Source organism: Elephantulus edwardii, unplaced genomic scaffold, assembly GCF_000299155.1.
Source record: "Elephantulus edwardii isolate Elephantulus edwardi_28Jun2011 unplaced genomic scaffold, EleEdw1.0 scaffold00070, whole genome shotgun sequence".
In the NCBI taxonomy this organism is placed as follows: Eukaryota; Metazoa; Chordata; class Mammalia; order Macroscelidea; family Macroscelididae; genus Elephantulus; species Elephantulus edwardii.
This window is the reverse complement of record NW_006399820.1, coordinates 285,787-301,737: the sequence shown is the minus strand read 5'-3', so window position 1 is coordinate 301,737 and position 15,951 is coordinate 285,787. Positions and strand designations below refer to the sequence as shown.

At 39.9% G+C, this 15,951-nt stretch overlaps 2 protein-coding genes across 2 annotated transcripts in view; one reads left to right on the top strand and one right to left on the bottom strand.

Moving 5' to 3' along the window:
* LOC102854814 overlaps window positions 1-15,951 on the top strand; it is a 96,181-nt gene that overhangs the window by 35,143 nt on the left and 45,087 nt on the right. The window lies entirely within an intron of this gene.
* On the bottom strand, window positions 5,815-6,447 carry LOC102854415 (histone H1.2-like). The gene has a single exon (XM_006888636.1). The coding sequence runs from the start codon at window positions 6,445-6,447 to the stop codon at window positions 5,815-5,817; it is 633 nt and encodes a 210-aa protein (XP_006888698.1).

Below are 15,951 nucleotides of genomic sequence, written 5' to 3'. Positions count from 1 at the left end.
ATAATAATAATAATAATAATGTTTAACTGTCTGCAAATAATCTCTCCCTCCATCCTTACTACATAAGGATGGACATAGATATCTAAGTATATATGAGTGTGTATGTGTATCTATGTATTTGTTTTGAAGAATACATTTAACAGAAAAGTCAAAGATATCTACATCTAAAGAAATTATGTTTCAAGGAAACATTCAACGTTAGAATTGATTGAAAGTATGTCAACTCACTAGACTAAGATGCCAAAGAGCATTCATAAGAGGCTTAAAGGAACTTAGAGAAATTATTATTTGGGTTGATTTTACTCCTGCTTAATCTTTAGGAATGATGTTAAGATAAAGTAAATGGATGGGTTAGGAAGTATCTAAAGAAGAAAAGAGACATAAGTGTAAGGTGTAAATATACTTATCATTTAGGAATGTTTCAATTAGATTATCTGGACTATATGAAGAAGAATGTAGCATCAGGATTGGTGAAAGACTCATCAACAATCTGCATCCTGCAAATAACACAAGCTTTCTTGCAGAAAATAAAGAAGACTTGACAGTGCAGAAAGTTAAAGACCACAACATCAGTATGGGTTACCTCTTCATGAAATGTAACATCAAGAAAACAAACGTTTTCACCACTGAGATAATAGGCAATCTTGTTAAAAATGAAAAGATCAAAGTTGTCAATAATTTAGTTTTGCTTAGATCCACAATCAGCATCCATTAAAGTTGTGTTGTTGTTGTTGTTATGTGCCCGTCAAGTCGCTTGCGACTCATAGCAGCCCTATTTACAACAGCCCTAAACTCTGCTCTGTTCTGTGCTAATCTCACTGTCTCTGACACACCAATCCCGATCACTCCAGTCACCGAATCAATCCACCTCCTAGAGGGCCTTACCCCCCTGCGCCTGCCCTCCACCCTCACAAGCATGATGTCCTTCTCCAAGGACTGGTCTCTCCTTACAACATGACCAAAGTATGTCAGAAGAAGCCCCAGAATCCTTACCTCCAAAGAGCAGCCCCGTTTAACCCTCTCAAGGATGAATCTGTTTGTTTTCTTAGCAGTCCATGGTACCCTCAATACCCTTCTCCAACATCAAAGCTCAAAGGCATCAATTCTCCTTCTATCCTCCCTAGTCATTGTCCAACTCTCTGATCCATTAAAGTAGCAGTCAAGAAATCAAGAGATGTTTGATACTGAGGAAATCAGCTGTATATTTGAGATTTAAAAAAATGTCTGTTGGTTTCGGGTTTTTTTTTTAGTTGCACACCAATACAGTGACCACAAGAAGCCCAGGTGGCATACCAGCATTTAAAATGTTTGGTGATTCAAATCCACCACCAGATCCTTGGGATAAAGATGGGGCAGTCTCATTAGAAACCAGTGGACTCAAGGGCAGTAAATGTGACAACCACAAGCCACTCAGGATTAATTTATCATTTGAAATGGGCTAATGAAACTTAAGATGTAAAATATACATCACATTCTGAAGACACAGTATGAGAGGGAGAAAAGTTAAATATGTCAGATAATCTTGACTCTGAGTTTATGTCTGAAATTATATGGCATATGTTTTTGTTGCTGTGTACCATTGAGTCCTATAACCAACTCATGGAGACCCTCTGGTGGTCGCATGGGGGGAGATTACCCATCCTTCTCCCATGGAGCAGCTGGTGGATTTGAACCGCATGCCTTTATAGTTCAGCTTCTTATCACTAGACCACCAGAGCTCCCTCTATGACATATTCTAAATTAACTAAATATATAACACTAGTACAATTAATATTATCTTCATAGTTTTCTTTTTTTCCTTTCTTAAGTAACTTCTAATTGGTTTTAAATTACCTGACTTCCATTTGTGCTCACTATATAATGCTATGGACAGTGTTTTCCTATGTTGTTGTTAAGTGCCATCGAGTCGTAGGTGACTCATAGCGACCCTATGAATGAAAGTCCTCAACACTTGGCTACGTGACTTTCATCCTTTCTCCAGGTGCATAGGGTTTCCAGAGGCAAGCTATTTATGGAAATGGATGCCACTACTACTTCCAAGAATTTTCCCATAGATTACTAATTTACTTTTAACTGAAAGTTCTAAAGTTTACTTTATAGTATGTTGCACATCAAAGAACCTAAAATTATCCTATGTTCAGTTCCAATAACAATGCCATTGTTGTTGTTATGTAACATCAAGCTAGAAACAACCCATAGCTAATCCTCCAATGCATTTTCAGAAGTAATTAATTACATGTGAGGAAATGATCCATCTTTCTTTCAAGGAACAGTTGGTGGATTCAAACTGTCTACCTTCAGATTGGCAGCACAGTTCTTTATCACTATGCCACCAGAACTCCCTTCCAATAACAATAAAGAGATAAAATATATAAGAAAGATAAAGATGTGGAAATAATATAAACTCTCAAATACAGAATACTAAATTAGAACAAAAAAGAAATACATAAAATATTCTTGAATATGAGAATTATTGTCATCATCTTAATAGTTATTTCATGCTAAATTAGTTTATAATTTAACATAATCCCAACAACTACCAATAGCTTGTTGAGAGTTTTATGTATAAAAGGGTTAGGAAGTAGAAGCTTCATAAAATACAGATGGGACAAAATAAGTAATAAAACAAACATACAAGAAAATGATGAAAAACAGCAATGAGAGGTTGAATTAGTCCTACCAACTATTTAAAGTGTTAGGACACCTCAGCTATTAATCATTCCATCATTGACTATTCACTATTCATCATGGTCAAGTCAAAAGCTACTCTGAGCTGACTCTTCAGTAGGTTTTCTGAAGCAGTATATTGCACAGGAGAATGGCCATCTTTCTCTGGTGGAGCAGATAGTAGATTCAAATCATCAGAGAGGTACCACCTCTGAGTTAACAGTGCAACTTCATAAGGACATTGAAAGCTGGGAGATCATTCTATCATTGAGTAGCAATAAGTCAGGTTTGTGTTGTTTTTTTGTGTGGTTTTTTTCCTTAATGTTGGAGAAAGCATTTAAAGCAGAGCAATCTCAGTTTAGGAGCCACTAGAAAGAGATCAAAGAACAGAATCCACAGATGAGAATTAGTGTACCATCCAGAGGAATGAGGTAATTCTGATAGCCTAAAAGTTAAGGAGTTGCACTCAAAGGTAACTGGTTCAAATAAAATTTTTTTAAAAAATAAGAGCCGTTTGCTCACAACCTACAGCCTCTGAAAACCTGCTTGAGTGTCAGCTGTGAGGGAGTTCAGAGTTTTAAGGCAAGGAAAGAGAGAGCGTCCATGGAATGTAGTCTTAGCTGCTCATCTCAGAGCAAAGGAATTTGTCAATAATGGGGGGGGGCGGGAACATAGGAGGTTGAATAATAAATTACACTTAATATCAAAGTACGGAAGGCTGTTATTTTTAATGTAAAATAAGTATCACAAAATCCCTACAAGAAAATATAAGATAATGTGTGTGTGTCTTTCTTATTTAAGATTTTTTAAAGGGTTGTTGTTAGTGATGTTAAGTACAGTCAAGTCCACTGCAACTAATAGGTGACCCTATGAACAACAGATCTGAATCTTACTCTAACCTGAACCATGCTTATTATGTCTGTCATGCTCAAACTCAATATCATTAATACTACATGCAAGTAAAATCTTGCTGAAAATGATTTAAAAATGGCTGGAACCATGTATCAACAGAGAACTGCCAGAAATTCAAGTTGGATTCAGAAGAGGCAGTGGAATGAAGGATATCTCTGATAACTGATGGATCAGATCTTGGCCGAAAGCAGAGAATACCAGAAAGATATTTATGTGTATTTTATTGATTAGTAAAAGTATTTTATTGTATGGATCATAACAAATTATGGCTAGTATGAAAATTCCAGAACACTTAATTGTTCTCATGTGAAAACTACATAGACCGAGAAGCAATTTTACAACCCGAAGTGAATACTGCATGATTTAAAATTAAGAAAAGTGTGCTTCAAGGTTGTATCTTTTCTCCATACCTATTGAATCTGTATGCTGAGCAAATAATTCAAGAAGTTGGGCTATATGAAGAAGAGGGCATCAGGACTGAAGGAAGACTCATTAACAAGCTGTGTATTATGCAGAGGACACAACCTTGCTTGCAGAAAGTGAAGTACTTTGAAGTACTTGATGCAGAAGATACAAGCATTCAATATGGGTTACACTTCAACATCAAGAAAATAAAAATTGTCAGTTCTGGATCAATAGCCAACATCATGATAGATGTAGGACAGATTGGAGTTGTCAATGATTTAATTTTATTTAGATCTACAAGCAGCAGCCAAGAAATCAAGATTTCTTGTTGCATTGAGAAAAATCTTCTGTCAAGGACCTCTCTAAAATGCAAAAGAGCAAGGATGTCAGTTTAAAGAGTAAGATGAGCCTGACCCAAACTATGCTATTTTCAGTTGTTTCTTATTCATTTGAAAGTTGGTCAATGAACAAGGATATGCCTTTGCACTGTGGTGTTGACAAAGTATTGACCATCCCATAGACTGAATGTCAAAAGGACAAACAAGTTTGTCTTAAAGGACGCATAACCAGAATGCTCCTTCAAGACAAAGCAAGTAAAACTTTATCTCACTTTGGGCATATTTTCAGGATAAATCAGTCCTTAACAAGAGGCATTATGCTGGGAATCACAGAAGGTAGGTGAAAGAGAGGAAAGTCCTCATGAGATAAAAAGAAAATGCTTAAATTCCTTTGCAGTAGGGCAGGGCAAAACTGGAGTCAGGACAAGATTTACAGGGTTACTCTACTCTAGACTCTTCCTTAGGTAAGGAGTAAAGAACTAAACTCGAAGTCTCTTGAGCTCTGGTCCTGAGCTTGGGCTACAAGAAAATGTGTGCCCGTTGGAACAAAAAGCAGAGCTGCACTTTTTGAAACCAGAAATGTCGTTGATAGAAAAAATACCAATGTACTTCTTGTAGAAATTATATTCCTATTTGCAGGTAGGCCAACACTTTCGAGTGGAAACATGCAGAGTATAAAAAAGCCTTTGAAGTAACCTCAGTTTTCAGATGTTAAAACCGTTAAAATGTGCATCGTGACTGCCAGACAGGACAAAATGGCCGCTTAGAAGTTCTGGTTTTGATACCCGCAAATCCACACTAGTGCCAAAATCTACGTGCTACGAAAAAGAAAAGTCTCACCGTCGGGAAAGGGACCTTGTCCTTGCTGCTTAAAGATTCCTTTTATGTCACTACAAAAAACTAGAATGAAGGACAAAGGCTTCCCCACCCACTTGTCTCTCAGGCAAGACGTTGCCAAGCACTCCAAGAGACATCAACTTGACTTTGGAGAACATTTAAAGCGCCAGGACGCCCACACATCTCAGCCACAAACGCAAAAGAAAGTAAACGTTCAAGTAAAGGGGGGGAAACAGAAAAGACTAGGCAAGAAGCCGATCACTGTCCAATTAAATACAGGAGGGAAATCATGGGCTGGAAATGCGGGCCAACCCGCGCGCAGGGCGGGACTTTTGAATGGTATTTCAACCCAATCCGGACATAATTCCTAAAAACTAGATCAACTCAACTTGTTTTGCTCTTCACCGGAGTGGGGCGTAGCTGGCGGATATCCTGAGTACACCAGGAGCTGAGCCTAGGAACCTCTCCGACCAGGAAGCGAACTAAGAATGCGCAAGCGTGGAGTCCCGAGCGAGGCAACCACCGTACCCTCTTTTCCACCCCCTAAGAATAAAATGTTAAGGGTAGAATTGTAAATGCTAAAGCTCTTTTTCTGAAGTATGTGGTGGCTCTGAAAAGAGCCTTTTGGGTTTTTAAAGCAGGTGTTCGGAACAACCTACTTCTTTTTGGGTGCTGCCTTCTTAGGTTTTGCAACCTTGGGCTTAGCTGCTTTAGGCTTCACAGCCTTGGCTGCGCTTTTGGCTTTCTTCGGCTTGGCGGCCTTAGCCTTCTTGGGACTCTTAGCCACTTTTTTGGCCACAGCAGCAGCCGCTGGCTTTTTCGCCTTTTTCGGGGTCTTCTTGGCAGTTTTCTTTGGGGTGGCCGTTCCCGCTGCCTTTTTAACCTTCTTCGCACCAGACTTCTTAGCCTTGGCTGCGCCGGCTTTCTTGGCTTTGGGCTTGGCCTCACCGGAACCTGCCTTCTTGTTGAGCTTGAAGGAACCAGAAGCACCGGTACCCTTGGTCTGGACCAGAGTGCCCTTGCTCACCAGGCTCTTCAGGCCCAACTTGATGCGGCTGTTGTTCTTTTCCACATCATAGCCAGCAGCTGCCAACGCTTTCTTAAGCGCAGCCAAGGATACACCACTGCGCTCCTTAGAGGCGGCCACTGCCTTGGTGATAAGCTCGGACACCGGAGGCCCGGACGCCTTGCGACGCGCTCCAGCCGGCTTTTTGGGAGCCTTCTTCTTCACAGGGGTCTTTTCCGCTGGGGGCGCAGCCGCGGGGGCAGCAGGAGCAGTCTCCGACATGACGAGGATTTCGTACTAGAGTACAAGTAGCAGAGAAGCGATGGAAAGGATCTGGGCCCGGGCCGCCGTATATATAGAGCGCAGGCGCGCGCTGATTGGTGCTCCGGTCGCCCGCCTGGCTGGCAAGCTCTGAGCCGCTGCGATGCGCCCAAGTTGTGTTTGTTACACCTCAAAAAAAGGGGAAAATCTCAAAATCCCTTGCACCAAATCACCCGGGTTTGGTCGAGAATGGATCCTAGAAGTCTCAGGCTTCATGCTGTTCAGTTCTTTTCTTCCCAGCTACAAATACAACGCGTCCAGGAGTCCTCAATTCCCCCAACTCTTTGAGAAGTCCAGGGTGATGAGAGACCACTTTCTGTTTTTCTTCTAAATTACCTGTTCACTCCTTTGCCCCCGAAAGTTCTTTTTCCCAGGGATGTTTGGGCACATGCTTCCCTTCTCATCGGCACAAAAAGGGAATGCTTCCCACCTAAAGTTTCTCAATAATTTTGTTTCTTCGCAAGGGAAGTAACACAGCACCTCTGTGAATTCTGAGTACAGACCCACAGGAGCTGTGGACTGGAACAGGGATTCCGGGACCAGTCCAAAGCTATTAGGGTGAGATGAGAGGGGCTATAACACCCTTGAGGGGGTGGTCATGGATGGTAAGGGGTTAGGGATTTAAATCTTTGATGGGAAGACATTTAAACTCTATCAAATCCGGCTTTTCACACATGGGGGCGGGGCAGCCTTTTCAGTTCTCCAAAGGCGAAAAATTGGGCTGTTTATAAAAAAGCTCTTAGGGTCCTCCCTAGGGGTCTCTGGCCCACAAGAATAGGGGTAATAAGAGAGACTACCCCCTTCCAAGACTTCAAAGAATCCTCAATGGACTAGGCACTAGACATTGAGACATGTTATCAAAATAAGAAGTCGTGTTGGTTCTGTGTTTTTTTATTTGTTCGGTGTTTTGTTGGTTGTTGGTTGTTGTTTGTTTTTTGGTTTTTTTTTTAAATTTCCTATTGTATCCTGAAATACAGAAATTCATTTCAGTCCATCAAAATTCTCGATTCCTTACAGTGAGAAGATTTTACACGTCATAAAAGAACGTTCTTTACCTGGGAACTTGAATCTATAGTTAGTAATAAAATTACTAACTTTCAGAAAGCATATGTTTGAGTTAGAAGAGGCACCATAGATTTGAACTAGAAAACCATTGATAAGAAGTGTCAAGTAAAAATAGAGTGGAAATACTAGAAGACATGAACAATTACTTACCACTTGTGGATGAGACTAACAGCACTCATTCATATCCTCTTCCAAAATGAACATCTGTGTTCTAGAATGAAGTTTGCTTTGGTACTTTAGAGTTGCTATTTCATTTCTTGCCCTTTTGTCACAAGCAGTTGACAATTTCTTTTAAGAGAAAATATTAAATGAATGTTCTACTTATATACTTAATGTAATTATATACTTATATTTGGAGACCAATGAAATATTCTAATGCATTAGAAATTCCTGTTCATCTATGTGTCTATAGGAGAAAATGTTACTTAAATATACTGGTCTTAATTGTGGTACAGTCAACAGGGACTTTAAAATTATGCCCAGTTATAAATCAAAAATGGGGTATCTTCTTTTAACCTAAGAATCACCCCTGAGGTTTCACTGAATAGCATTTATTCAGCTTTTGTAAACAGTGACTGCCACCAACCATGCCCTCTGGGAATTAACAACCTAATAAGATTAGTGATGGGTGAATTAGCAGCCTTAAAAAACACCTTACACTGGTTATCCATTAGTGTGTTAGACTATTCTGTTAGGAATTGTAAGACGTTATTCACAGCATATAAATAGTTGACATCTCTTTATTATCCTAACATGTTTTGCTCTTTAAAATGAAAATGAGTGCCACTTCCCTCTGATTCTCATATAAGTTTCCTCCTCATGTGAAAGTTGGTTAATAGAAATATCCATCAGCAAAATAGTTACGTAAAGTCTTAATTACAAGGGCATTGACTCTCCCTTTACTATCAGTGTGCCAAAATATAAATCATGCACATCATGATTTACAATCAATCTGTCTATATACAAATTCTAAAATGCAGCCTTAAAGTCATCAGGGGAACTAATCAAAACAAACCAAGGACTTGCCATTTCATTAATTCCATCTTATGGTTTTGGTGGTTTACTTTTCAGCAGTAGATTACCAGGCCTTTCTTCCAAAGAACTTCTGAGTGGGCAGATATCTTTAGCCTTTTGTTTAGCAACCGAGCAAGTCAAGTATTTGCACCATCCAAGGATTCCAACCTTTCTCAAGATCCCTCTATTTGGTGTGGAGGAAACTATCCAAAAGTTACTCAAAACTTAGAACCAAGGCAAAAATACTACTGCATGTCCTTTGAGATTGTATTAGAGTATTGGCTAAAAATTCCGCCAGTCATCTCATGCTTTAGGCCAACACACAACAGTAAATTAGAATGTGAGTCACCTATGTAATTTTCAACCAATAGTCACATCAAAAAAGCTAAAAAGGAAGTTAATGCAGTTTAAATTATTTTAACTCAGTAATTATGCAAAACATTATCACTTCAATGTATAATCACTACTTCTAAAAATTATATGTTTCTCATTTTCTTTAATGCTACATCTTCTAAGTCTAAAATACAATTTCCATTTTTAGATTATTTCAGTTCAAACTAGTCACATTTCAAGTGCTCCTTTGCCACGTGTGACTACGCTCTTGGACAGCACGACTGTAAGGAAGGGTAACTTGGGGTCATTATTCTAATTAAGCTCAGATTACATAAAAATAAATGTTCACTTATCAGACAGTAATAAATTATTATGAATTTTTGCTCACTGGAGGCAAATGAATTCTTTCCATTAGAAGAACTCAAAATTTAACTCTGCCACTGAGTTGCCAACTCAAAGCTGATCATCCCTTAGATTTTTAAGGTTGTAAACTGAAGAACAGATTGCCTATATCTTTTTCTTCCTAAGAGCTACTGGTGGATTCCAATCACTAGAGAAATGCAAGCATTTGAGTTAGCACAGTAATTCAGATATTGGTTCATTTAGCAGTCTTCTTCCAGTGTTCTTTCCCTGATGAAGTACACATTTCTGTCAGCTGCATCCTTCTTGATCTCAATTTACTATCCACTTTTTTCCTTCATTAATAAGGTACATCTTGTTTTGACACAAGCAAGCATAATAGTCACATTATTGACTTTTTTTAACTTTTCTTTTTTTTACATTATTGACTTTTTAAAAATTATACTTTTGACATTTGATTAGCTACACTAGCCAAAGTGCTCATTTGTGAATTGGAATTTTTAGAAGTTAATTTGAAAATTAGAAAATACTAACCCTTTGGTCTTTACCTTAGATACTCTAGGACTGCCATGAGATGAAAAGTGTGATCTTAATGTTGTTGTGGTTCTTGTTATGTGCCGTCGAGTCGCCTGCGACTCATAGCGACCCTATGTACAACAGCCCTAAACTCCGTTCTGTCCTGTGCCAATCGCACTGTCTCTGACACTCCCATCCCAATTATCCCAGTCACTGAATCAATCCACCTCATAGAGGGCCTTCCTCTCCTGCGCCATCACTCCACCCTCCCAAGCATGATGTCCCTCTCGAAGGACCGGTCTCTCCTCACTACATGTCCAAAGTAAGTTAGACGGAGCCTCAGAATCCTTGCCTCCAAGGAGCCACCCGGTCTAACCCTCTCCAGGACAAATCTATTTGTTTTCCTAGCAGTCCATGGTATTCTCAATACTCTTCTCCAGCACCACAGCTCAAAGGCATCAGTTCTCCTTCTATCCTCCTTGGTTATTGTCCAACTCTCTGATGCATAACAGGTGATTGCAAAGACCATGGCCTGTATCAGACGCACCTTAGTCTCCAGAGAGACATCACTGCTCTTCAGCACTTTGGAGAGGTCCCTAACAGCAGATTTTCCCATGGCAATGCGCCTTTTAATTTCCTGGCTGCTGGTGCCAAGACTGTTGACTATGGAGCCAAGCAAACTAAAGTTGTGTACAATCTCAATCTCTTCACCATCCATCCTGATGCTGCCAATTGGTCCAGTGGTGAGAATCTTTGTCTTCTTGACATTGAGCCTCAATCCATATTGTGGGCTGCAGTCCTTGACACTCTGCAGCAGGCGCTTCAGGTCCTCCTCAGTTTCAGCAAGCAGGGTTGTGTCATCCGCATAACGCAGATTGTTGATAAATCGTCCACCAATCTTGGCCCCACATTTCTCCTCATAGAGCCCCGCCTCCCGGATAATCTGTTCTGCATATAGGTTGAAAAGGTATGGAGATAGGATGCATCCCTGATGTACGCCCTTCCCAATTTTGAACCATGCAGTGTTCCCTTGCTCTGTTCTGATGACTGCCTCCTGGTCCAAGTTTAAGTTTCGCATTAGAACGATCAAGTGTTCTGGGATTCCCATTCTTCTCACAGTCAGCCACAGTTTGTTATGATCTACACAGTCAAATGCCTTTGCATAGTCAATGAAACACAGATAGACATTCCTCTGGTATTCCCTGCTTTCAGCCAAGATCCATCTAACATCAGCTACAATATCTCTAGTACCACGACCCCTTCTGAAACCAGCCTGGACTTCTGGTAGTTCTCTGTTGATGTGCTGTTCCAGTCGTTTTTGGATAATTTTCAGTAAAATCTTGCTTGCATGTGAAATCAGTGAAATTGTTCTGTAGTTTCCACATTTGGTTGGGTCGCCTTTCTTTGGGATAGGAACAAATATCGATCTCTTCCAGTCAGTTGGCACCACAGTTAAATCCAAAGTACTAGAACAACTAGCAATAAATTGAGGACAGATTTAAAATACTGCAGTGCATCCTATTGTGTGATTGTATATTTATAAGCATCATGAGTACTACAGTTTTGGTCTTTTTCTTTTGTGTCACCTTCCTCAGGCCCTGGAAACACTGGTGGACAAAGTCAAATATATAGAGCAGAATATCATTGTCAAAAGGCACTAATAAGGCTGGAGATTACAAAAGATGCACACAAAAGAAAGTGAGAGGTGTTTCTCTGGCAGATATAGGGCTAAATCGTCCTCTCTTGTTTACTTGTATCATACTAGAGGAGGATTCTGTACACTTTGGAATTTAGATAATTCCTTGAATGGTGCAAATGGTTAACAAGTGACCACTAACTGAAAGATTGGAGATTCAAGTCTGTAAGGCTTGGAAGTAAGCCTTGGTTATTTATTTCCCCAATACTAGCAACTGGAAACCCTGTGGAGGACTCTGACAAAATGGGGTCAGTAGTTGGAATAAACTCAGTGGCAACTGTTGTTTGTGCTTGTGTTCAACCTAATATGCACAAATCCCTGTTACAGGCGCCCACTGGGAGTCATTAAAACTGCATCTTCCAGCTTATCCAGGGATGAGGTGGTCTCACAATGGGCATGGCTTGCCTGTAAAGAATATGACATCCCATCCACCAGAAGATGGCTAGCTCAGCCTAACCTGAAAAAAAAAAGCAGGCAGAAAGAAAATTTAGGAAATGTGCAGCATAAATAAGACTGGCCTTTTACATTTTATAGTTAGTTCCCTGCAAAACAGCTCTACACATAACCCAGGGCAACTTCTTGTTCCTTTTCAAATTCTGCAGGCAAATTGGACAACAATAGTGCCCTTGGACTTGGGTCAAAGCATTTCACAAGCCCTTGAGTACTAGAGGCTAAAACAGAAATTTCTGTACCTTTAATCCCTGACACGCCCTCACAGTGCTTCTGCAAACCCTTCAGAGGACAGAATAGGTAGCTCAATAAGTGGATGGGGAATATTAGAGAGCATTGTAAAACCTGTTTACCTAACATTGTGGAGATGCCATCAAAACTGTGTAAGTGGCATCTGAAAGGTGGCTTCAAGTAGGAACCAGCACATAACTGATCTTCCAATGGGTTTTCAGAGGCTATAAATCACATGTGAGAAGACCACCCATCTTTGTCCCTCAGAGCAGCTGTTGGATTCAAACTGCAGACCTTTGAGCTACAACGCAACTCCTTATCATTAGGCCACCAGAACTCCCCTGTGGCACTAGAAACTCAGGTATGAGTTAATAGACGTCATGTTCCTCAAGCTTGTTTTCAAATTACTTTGATGCATTTAAGAACATTAATAATCATAAGAGTCCGGAATGAGGGTTGCAGAGTGAGTGGAGTATACTTGGGGTGGGGGCGTGGATGTGCGGGGTGGGGGAGGGGATTGTGTACAAAAGAAGGAGTTTATTTTGCTTTTCAAGGAGAGGAGGGAACTGAGGGTTGGGGTGGGTGGGGAGAAAAGTGCAACAATTAATGAATGGAATTCCAAAATCTCTGTAGATGTTCATTGAAATTAATAATAATAATTTTAAAAAAAATTTAAAAAGAACATTAATGATAGAGAAACTATATATTGTTGCTTTTTAAAAAATCTAAAAGTGAAGAAAATTAAAATACTATGAAAGATGGTACTTTTAACACTTAAACAATTAATGTTCTTAATACTAAGAGTATTAAAATACTCTTAAGAGTTTCAAAGGCCATTTTGAGAGATGGAGGAGGGCAAATCATACAGACACATCTTAAGTGGATCTCTTAAAACATGGTTTAGTTTCTTTTTGACGCTAGATGGCGCTCCGAATCAACAACACATATTTTGGACCCAATTGTCGGGTGCCCTGGAGTCATCTAAGATCATAGGGACCTTATGAACAACAGATCTGTACCTTGTCCTATCCTGTGCCAACTCACCATTCCGGAAATGCTGGAGCCTGTGGTTAACAGTGACTCTGTCAGTCCATCTCGTTGAGGATCATCTTTTTCTCTGATCCACTAGAACCTAGTGGTGTTCCAATTTCCTTTGGCACTCTGTGTAATTATTAACCTCCAGTTAGGCCACTGCTAAGTGAAAGGTCCAAGTCCACTCAGAGGCCCCTGAGGAGAAAGACCTGGTGGTTCACTTTTATAAATTTAGCCACTGAGAATGCTCCGGAGCACAGTTCTACTGTAAAACACATGAGGTCTCCGAGTCTGAATATACTTGCTGGCAACTGGAAGAATGTTGTACATTACATCCCCTAATAATCATAGAGATATGTCCTTAATTAACTATTCTGCCTCATCTTTCTACCAGAGAGCAACTGATGGTCCAAAGGTTGACTTCTGGTTAGTAGTGCAACACATAGCACACTGTGCCTCCAGTCTTTTTCTTGGGGAAGCCCAGGAGTACTTTGTGAACTTTTGTTATGAGACCTCATCTGAGATCCACCTAAATCCAGTAGCAGTGGCAAAGTTTAGCAGGAGAGCAAGCACTAAATGTAATTTTCTCAGTGTATATTCCTAGCAGTGAAATAGCTAGGTCACATAGAATTTTTATGTTCAGCTTTTTGAGGAAACACCACAGTGCCTTCCAGAGTGGTTGTACACAAGAGACAGTATTGAGAAACAGAGACTACAGTAAAATCCAAAGCAGGCAAGTACTGGGCTGACTCTCAGGTACATTCATGTAATACTTTGAAGTCAGTATTATAGGGCTAAACTGTCAAGTGAGCAAGAACCTGATATGGGTTGATTCAGTACCCCCACCCCCCCACTCATTAAATAGGAGAAATAATAAGGACAAAATACAACAGATCCTTAGGGCAATCAACTATAAAACAGAAGCTTAGAAGTCAAAATCCACCAAGTGCTATTCCGGAAATAAAAAAGGCCTGGTGATCTATTTGCACAGAGATTATGGCCAAGAAAACCATTCTCAAGAACAATTCTACTCTATAGAATTGGTTAGTATGAGTTAGAATTGATTTGGGTGACAATCAGTTTGGATTTGGGTTAGCACTTTAGTGCCTATAGTTAGTAGAAAGGAGAAGATGTGGGAAAGAACAAGCAATGGATGGAGTCTTATGTCTGGGGTAGAGATCAAAGAGTAAATGGCCAATATTTCCAAAGATTGGAAGTGAAGACAGTGTTTTAGGGGAAATGTCACTTCAGTTGGTCTTGAAAGGTGAGTAACAAGTTAAGAATCCTAGGAGCAAAGAGGAAAATGCATATACAATGTTTTCCAAATGAATAACAAAATAACTATTATACAGGCAATATGAAAGAGGATAAGACTTATCACATGGCGGTGGTGTTTGGTGATGTTGTGGGGGTTAAGTGAGGTCGAATCCGGTAAAATTCATAGCAACCCTATGAACAATCAACCTGAACATTGCCCTATCCTGTGCCATCCTCACAATCTCTGACACATTCAAGTCCATTGACATAGTCACCAGGTCAACACATTTGGTGGAGTCTTCCTCTCTTTTGTTGCCCCTCCACCTTACCAAGTATGATGCCCCTCTCCAAGGAATAATCTCTCCTAGCAACATGGCTAAAGCAAGTGAGACAAAGCTTCATCATCTCTAACTCAAAGAGGTACTAGGCTGCACCTTCTCCAAGACTTATCTGTATGTTCTTTTGGCAGTCTTTGGAATTTTTATCACTTTTCTCCAACATCACAACTCTAAGTCATCAATTCTTCTTCTGGCATCCTTAGTCATTGTCCACCTTGCAGAAGCATAACAAGTGACTGAGAAGCAGGTGCACCTTTGTCCTTAAACTGACATAATTTTTCCTCAATAACTTAGAGAGGTCCTTGACTACAGACTCTCCCAGTGCAATACTCCTGACTGCTGGTACCAAGTGTAATGACCATGGGATCCAAGATGAAATCATTGACAGTTTCAATCTTTTCTCCATTTATTATCAATTGTTCAATCTTTTCTCCATCCTATTGGTCTAGTGACATGGATTTTTGAGTTCTTGCCATTAGTTTGCAATCCATCTGGAAAGTTGCAGTATTTAAGCTTCTGCAGCAAGTGCTTCAAGTCCCCCCCACTTTCAGTGAGTGAGGTTGCATCATCTGAATAACAAAAGTTATTGATGAATCTTCCTCCAATCTTGATGCCACATTTTTCCTCATAGAGTCCAGTTTCTCAGAGAATTTGCTCATGATATAAGTTAAATAATTCAGAAAAGATACAACCCTGATGCACACTTTTCCTAATTTTAAACCATGCAGTGTTCCCTTGCACTATTCACAAAACCACCTCTTGGTCCAGGTATAGGTTTCTCACAAGCACAGTCAAGTGTTCTGGAATTCCCATTCTTCTCAATGTTAGTCATAACTTGTTATGATACTCACAGTCAAATGCCTTAGCAGAGTCAATAAAGCCTATTCTTTGCTTTCAGCCAGGATCTATTTGCAATATCAGCAATGATATCCCTGGCACCATGGCCTCTTCTAAATCCAGCTTGAACTTCTGGCAATTCTCTGTATTGTTCTAGCTTTCAGTGATGGGCAGCAGTATTTTGCTTGCATGCAGTAATGATATTGTTCAATAATTTCCACATTCTATTGGAGGGGGCAACATTTCCAGAAAGGAAACATTATTGATATTATTGTTATAAAACTTCAAGACTATAATTTTATATGATTTACAACTTAAAATAAACAAAACAAAAAG

Excerpts from the sequence above, each read along its gene's own strand:
- LOC102854415 (XM_006888636.1), bottom strand. The coding sequence starts at position 6,447 with ATGTCGGAGACTGCTCCTGCTGCCCCCGCGGCTGCGCCCCCAGCGGAA.